The 7651-nt window shown below is 41.9% G+C and overlaps 1 protein-coding gene across 9 annotated transcripts in view; it reads left to right on the top strand.

The window, feature by feature from the left end:
- Positions 1-364: 364 nt before the first annotated feature.
- dip2a (disco-interacting protein 2 homolog A) overlaps positions 365-7651 on the top strand; it is a 71021-nt gene continuing 63734 nt past the window's right edge. For 5 of the 9 annotated variants that reach the window (XM_017424502.3, XM_017424501.3, XM_025007683.2 and 2 more), the window contains exon 1: positions 372-937. In XM_017424502.3, the coding sequence (XP_017279991.1) occupies positions 814-937 (124 nt within the window). In that variant the 5' untranslated portion in view covers positions 372-813. Of the gene's footprint in view, positions 938-7651 lie in introns of all 9 variants that reach the window. The other 4 variants (XM_025007684.2, XM_025007682.2, XM_025007681.2 and 1 more) reach the window with 2 other exon arrangements.

The raw sequence follows: 7651 nt of genomic DNA, 5'->3' as shown, positions 1-7651 counted from the left end.
ATATATATATATATATCAAGATGGCTGCCACCTGCAACTGGCTTTAAATTAAAACAACAAAAAATTTAATTGTTAATTAAAACTAAAATTTGGTGTGGAGGTGGAGAGTCATGACTCCACATGATCCTGGTCTAAAACTCTGGCATGAAAGGCGGCGGGCGATATGCATCCCTTCAAGTCGTGCCAGGCCTTTAATTTGACGTGTTTGTTTGGTTTTGGTTTCACATGTCAGCAACAGGTCCAGCAGTGTTTTCTACATGAATGAACGCTTCCAGCGCCGCAGAACCGGGACAGCAGGAGGCAGACGAGCTGCGCCGGGCAGGGAGCGCGCGTGCACGCACGCACACACTTACACACGCCGTCGTGAGCGCGCACGGTCCGGGGCCGCTGTTGCTATGATGCAATGGCGACTGCGCCGTGGGAAGCGAGCGAGGAGTTGAATGAGTTTTTCCTCCACAGTTGAGGAGACGGACACAGCCGCCGACAGGGCTCCGGAGCGGACCGTGAACACCACCCTGTCACCCCCCCACCACCACCCCTCCAGTCCGAACTTCTCCATGGGAGCACGGAGCCAGGTGTGTCTGCTAGCCCTGCGGCTAGCCGTGTCATGACGGCTGGACAGATTTCTCCCACATCTGAGCGACGAAGCGGCGGCGGAGGAGGAGGAGAGGAGGCACCAACACCCTATCTGCTCCGAGCCGAAACCAACTGAGGAAGAAGAGCTTTTGCTGTCATTTTTTTTTTTTTGGTTCTGGTCTTGTCCTTTCCTCCCCGCCTCCACCAAGCGGACCCAGCGCCCGCTCTGGACCACCCATGGCCGAGAGAACCTCCACCGGGCTGCTCTCCATGATGCTGGAGCCCACGCCGGCTGTCGCTATGACCCTGCCGGCGGAGGTCCGGGAGAAGCTGGCGGAGCTGGAGCTGGAGCTGTCTGAAGGTGGGTTCTCGTGGCTCCGGTGGTCCTGACAGCTCTCGGGACCACCGCCCTTTATTTGGACTACTTTGTGGTGAATGTTTGAAAACAACCAGAGCCTCTCTGTCTGCTGAACTTCTCCTCTTCTCCCCCACACCTCCTCCTCCATCATGACAGGGACTTTAACTCGTCCTGCAGAGGTCAGCAGGTTGCGAGTCTCTGAAGAGGATGCAGGCTGTCCTAAAGTTTTTTATTTATTTATTTATTTTTACCGAGTCCAAACATATTTAATCAGATGGCTTTATTCCAGCAGCTGCACAGACACACCCATAATACTCTTGTTATGTGACTACATCCAGAGGGCCTCTCCTTTTATTAGTTCACCAGAAGCGAAAGTGCATTCATTTATATTTATATTCCATATATTTATGGCTGTCTGAGCTTGCTTTGAAGCAAAAGGTTTAACGCCCACACCTGAAAGAAACAAGTTTCTGTGTGCTTGTCTGTCTGTTAGCAAAATATGTCATGAACCACTGGATGGATTTTTATGAAACTCGCCTAAATTAGTCATTAGATTAGTCAGCCCAATTTAATATGGCCGCCACAGCTTATGCACCATAGCAAGCACAAAAATGACTCAAATTCAGTCGACTGTATACCTGTCGAGCTGAGATTCGGTGTGGTAGTAGCGAAGAGTCATTCCCAACACGTACTCTGAGCTCTACACCTTTTTTTTTTTTTTTTTTGTTTTTGCTAAAATGCATTGGAGTCATCCCTTTTTTATATCTGTTAGCAAAATATTCCATCTTAAGAACAAGTTCTTAGAAAGTCATCATCAGATGTGCATCTGCAGCTCGATCCAATTCAAGATGGCTGCAGATTTAGCTAATCTTTCCTTCGGGATGTGTACAGATCCATTGCTGTTTTTCTGTTTTTGTCATAAGTATAAAGATGAAATGAAAATTAAGGCTCAAGATTGTAATTTTAAGGTGAACGTTTTTGCTATTTATTAGATTTTGATGGCCTAAAACTCTTTAATTAGCTCTCGGTTCATATCCTGAGTGTTAATGCAGCTCAGAGACTTCCTGACACTCATAATATTTATTTCTAACAAACCCCAAACCATTCTAACACTCATTAAGTTATTTACAAAAAAGAAAGCAGAATATTACTTCTTTTTGTATTTGTCTTAAAGGAATTAGTAATTGCTTGTTTACCTTTTTATAAATTTATTCTTAGTGGAATATGTATGCAAAATATCTGAGCCTCCACAGCAGTTTAGCCTTTTTTTTTTGCTTGTTAAAAGAAAACAAACATGCTTTTGTTTTGTGACACCTCTTTGTAAGACTTTCCAGAAATTAGAATAAATTTCTTCACGCTGTGGGACTTAATGTTAAGTTGTTGTTATTTGGCTTGTTTTTCTCTGGGCTTTTTTTTTCTGAGCAGAAATCCTCAGATCCCCCCCCCCCAACAAAAAAAATCTGGTGCTTTGTAAGAAAATGAAAGAAGTGCTTGTTTTCCCACAAAGAGCTGGTATTGCTTTTGGTGTTAACTCGGTAAGACTCGCTGTTGAACCCTGTCCTATTATCTGAAAGGTTCCCACGTGGTGAAATTAGCCGGGGGGCAGTAAAGTCGTACTAATTAATGACCCATATTAACTCTGATGAGATTTGCTGTTTGACCCAAGGGTGAAACCTCTTTATTTTATTTTATTTTTACTTTTCGAGCTCTGCGGAGGACATTAAATTGACACGCCTATAAGCTTTGTCTTAAAAACATGGAAAGAAACAACAAAAACTGATCTAAAGTCACATTTCGCCCTCCCGTGGTTGGTGTTTTTTTGCTGCAGAATCTCTCCAAGGTTTAGGACTAGACCTGACGTGTTTGCTCTGATAAACACATTAGCCGCCACCAAGGCTTCTAATGGGATAGCCATGTTTTCAGGAGTGGCTACCAAACTAATCTATATCTGTCCAGTTTCCTCTTCCTGCTCTGCACATGTCACATCCTGCCATGTTGAAGCTCTGATACCACTATCTCTCAGCTTTTTCCCTCCACTGACATGCTCAGTCCTCTCTCTTTCTTCCCCTCTATCTGTCTCCAGGCGCCCCCACTTCTATATTTCCTTTATTTTTATTTTATTATTTTCCCCCCCTCTGATCAAAGAAAGGAATACCGTGTTCTTCAGGCTAAAGAGAAATAGACCTATTTTTAAAGCTCTTTCCCTGCCTGTTCTCGTCTGCTGCTGTGAACTTTTCACCCCAGGATGATGCTCTTAAGTTGTCCTCCCCTCGAGTCTCGTCTCAGGACAGAGTATTGCAGGTGACTCATTTTATTAGAAGCAGATGAAAAGCTGATAATCCGGCGACGGGCTCCTCTTTCATGGATTAAAAATCAGACGTGTCGAAGAAGCATGTCTCCGTTTTTTTTGTTTTTTTTTTAGTATGCATGATGGAGCCGCCCATGCTGTGCGAGTGTGAAGGAACATTGTTTTATTCATGAAAGCGAACAGTGTCATGCGTGTGTTTTTTAAGCAGTTTATCCAAATCTTATAGTATCAGCTTGAGACGATCCAGCAGCTCAGCTCCATAATATTCCACTGTCAGCAGCTAAGGCCTGCTGATGTATGAAATAAACAACCTGCACGCTCTTATTCTGGTAATACTAAGTAGGTTTTCCTTCCAGGGGTGCTTTATTTTTCAAAGTCTCAGGTTTTGTTTTTAATCGCCCAGAAGTCGAAGCAGCTATCATGTTTTTGCTCATGTCTGTGTGTGTGTTCGTGTATCAGTCTGTTAGCAAAATATCTCAAGAACCACTCGATAGATTTGAATGAAACTCTCAGAAAGTAATGATTAGATGTTCACCAACAGCTCGTTAACTTTTGGAGTCAAACCAATTCGAAATGGTCGCTCAGCTTATCAACCTTAACCAACACAAAAATGACTATCACTCAGGTAAAATCACAGATATGGAGCTACGATTCCATGTGGTAGTAGCTGAGAGTCGTCCTCAACACATACTGTAAGAGTTAATTCAAGAGTTAAGAAATCATGCAAGATCTCACAATATTGGATGAGATTATGCATAACATCGTATATAAGGTTTGACTGAAATGGCTAAAATTCTGCTCTGACACACTCTGTGACACTCTGACACAGTTGTATCCTGCATAGTCTTTATATATATATATATATATATATATATATATATATATATATATGTATGTATATATATTTCATATTTTCATAATGAATGGACAATCTGGCTCAGTGATATTCTGTTAATACATGTACTTAATGGCCATGGGGATTCCCCTGTAAAGTTCTCAAAAAGCTTTTATTTGCTTCCAGTTAACTTTGAATGTGGGGAAACAGGCTCAACACCTTGCAAAGTGTCCAAAAAGTGGACATTAAATTATTAATATTGGTCCATACTATTAAATATTTATGACTAAATTGTAGACAAACATCTTTTGGTGTTCAGCTGCAAGTTTTGTCAACATATCTACCATACTGATATGAAAGTATATCATTTTTGTAATTTGTTTTGTCAAAAAAAGGAGAAAAAAAGTTTTCCAAAATGTTATTTTTTTAGCCTTTAGTTGATAAATTCCTGTAATGTGTCCTTATGGCTTCTCGTGGCTCGTAATTATGATCCAGATAATTCTGCTTTTGTGAAACTATTTCCTGTCTTTTTACGAACAGTGCTGGGAGAGTCGAGTCCTCTTAAGGCCAAACTCTCAGCTTTGTAGCTATGAGGAAGAACATGTGTTGTTGCTCAGCTGACCTAAATGCAGATGAGTGGCCAAAAGATGGGGCGTAAAGCAGGGCAAGAAGATGGATGATCCCCATTATCTCCTGCAGAGGAGAAGTAGGGAGCGAGACGTGTCTGCTGAGTAATTCATAGGCTTACTCTGTAATTCCCTGGTTTTCTACCCTCCTCCTCTGTTTGCTCTCTAAGCCCTCTGATGACAAAGTCATTTTTAGTTCTGTCCTGCTGAAGTGTACAGGGGGAACTGCCAAAAAACCTCTGGCTGGTCATTCAGCTAACATTTACAAAGGAGTGCTGCCTTTGGTAATTCAGGAGCTGCCAAATGTCACTTATGGCTGCCTGGACTCACTGAGGAAGGGTTGGGAAGTTTGTTCACAATGATTTACAAACGTATTTGAAAAATTATCAGTGATCAAATTGCCCTGTAAGAAACACAAATCCATATTTTTTATCTTTGACCTAGAATCTGCTGCTGCACTGACCTGATTTCCCCACAGAAATCATAAAAGTTTCACTATTTATCTAATCATTCAGATAAGGTGAAACTACATTCACCGTAAAGCTGCAGGTGAGGCAGTGAAGCTGCCGAGAGGTAATAGTAATTAAATGGTGATGATTAAACTCACACTCATTTGCCGGCCTCTAACACTGACACAGAGGCTTGATTGTGGAATGATCTGTGGTGTGTCTCGCTGCTGTTAAAGCATCAGAACTCGCTCAATCTAGATTTTTCACATGAATTAAAATGTACACACGTTTCGATGTAGAGCGACGCAATTAATTAGCTTCGGTTGCCACGTTTCTTTATCTTACAGTCCTGTGCTTTTATTGGGGAGATGCGTTTGATGGAAACTATCGTCGCTCATTTCCTGCCGTTGTTTTGGGCCAGATGTTTTAAATTTCCCTAAAAGTGAGGATGCACAAAAGCACACGCATTACATCACTGTGTGGCAACCGCTATAAATGAAATACCCGTGAAGCTGAAGCCAGAAAGAACTGACGGATTGTCATCCGTCAGTTCTTTCAGAAACCTGGGGCAGGGTTACGATGTTGAGAAATGGCTGTGGTAAGTGGTTGGTTTTCATGGCCATCACTTTGTAAACTTTGTTTTTGGAAAGTATGACTTCACCGAAAATTCCAGTTCGTTTGTCTCCACTCAGGCGAGAGTGCTTTAGTGACCATTGTGTGGAGTTCCCAATTCACCCTGTGGTCCCAGTTCTCCTCCAGGTTAAAAAAAAACATCCACAGGGTCTTCACCGTGAGTTCAGCCTGTTGTTGCTTAAAACCAGAATTACATCCTACATTAAGAGCTTTTTAAGCACATGTAGGGTTTAGCATGATTACTGAAGGGGCTTTAGACATCACTGCTGTTTTGCTCCGTAATAGGATTTAGAAATGAAGAATGTGGAGCCTTGGCGTGTGTGAGCTGGTTGTTGTAGCTGTTCTGAAGTCCAGTTTGGAGGCAGAGAAGCAGCCTTGCCCCCCTGCCAAAGGTTGGAACAGGGAGGGTCATAAATATTACAAGTCTGCACCTCAGATCAGAGTCAAGCCTCAGGTTCTTTTGCCGCTCTAATACAAAGCTGTTGCATGTGCACTCTGTTTACTTTTGTTTGTGTCTCTGAGTGCTTTGTTAAGACCATCCTTCCGATTGGTTGGTTACATGCCACATAGCTTTGTTTCATTGTAACCCAACTGTGACCTACGGCAGCAGCGATTGTGTTGTCTGCTCACTTTCCTCCTTGCCTGTTGTTTTTTTCAGCATTCCTCTAAACCCTGTGCATCTTTAAACCGCACAAGCTATGAATATTTAAAGAACTGTCAAAGTGATATCTGAAATATGTATTTTTTTCTCTGTTTAGTCAAGTGGGGATAAGTCTGTATTGTAGGAGATTGTCTCACAGTAACAATCTAACACAAGAAAAGCCACTGGATTTGCAAATTAACTAAATTTTAATAGTAATTAAAAGGAAAACATGAGTATCTTAGACTGATTACTCAGCCTAAATGCTCATATGACAGTTGTAATAAATGTATTGTCTTTGTGGACGGGCTTATCCCCTTTTGTCACTTCCTGCCACAGATATGTGCAAATATGTTTCAGCCTCTTTTAGTGCATTTAATCTGAAAGTTACAATGCCTTGCCTGGTGCTGTTTCAGTCACGTTTTATAGCTCGTTTTAAAAAAAGCTTTGGTGAAAGTGTCGGCTGCATTTGCCAACAGACACGGGAAGAAAGCTTGTCAGATATGTGTAGTGTTTGTGTACTTTCAAAGAAAATAAGACCATCTTTTATTACATCAATAAAACTTTCATAAAACCAGATCATGTTAAAGCTTATTAATAGCTTAATGAAGCTATTAAAGTTGCTCCTAAGGTTAATAAACACATTAAAGCCCAGAGTGGCTTTATTGGCCTTTGCCTCAGCCGGTGTTTTTGTTTATGGTAAAGTTGAGAAATGTTGCTCTTACTGAACTGAACTGGAATCTAACAGAGCTTGGTGTTTTGTCTTGCTTTTGTAGTATTATTCCCCTAACTTTTATCAAGCTCTCTTATACAGGAAGGAGCTTTCTCTTCCTAATCTCACAGATACTTGGCTGTCTGCTTAGAAAACAGTGAAAGAATGGTGCCAGCTTCCAGCTAGGCCACCATCCTGCTGCAGTGATACCGCTGAGCTCCGCAGTCAGCTGAAGGAAGTCCTCTTCAGGCGCTCTTTTATGTATTTAATACTTAAGATCAGAAATAGTTTCTCGTTTTAATAAATACTAAACAACACGATCATGGTGCTTTTTGTGACTCGGCCTGTGTCTTTGCTGTGAGGTGCCACGGCGCTGTAGAGAGCAGAGGGCGCTCCTGCCAGGATCGTTTGCTGACCAAACAAGCTCCATGACCCACTTCAAGGACACGTAGTGATTTTCATTACCGACCCACCTGATTCTTTTTACTGGAAGGCTTTTGTTCTGCTTCACTAA

This window comes from Kryptolebias marmoratus, linkage group LG6, assembly GCF_001649575.2.
Source record: "Kryptolebias marmoratus isolate JLee-2015 linkage group LG6, ASM164957v2, whole genome shotgun sequence".
NCBI classification, from domain to species: Eukaryota; Metazoa; Chordata; class Actinopteri; order Cyprinodontiformes; family Rivulidae; genus Kryptolebias; species Kryptolebias marmoratus.
This window is presented reverse-complemented; position numbering and strand designations above follow the sequence as displayed.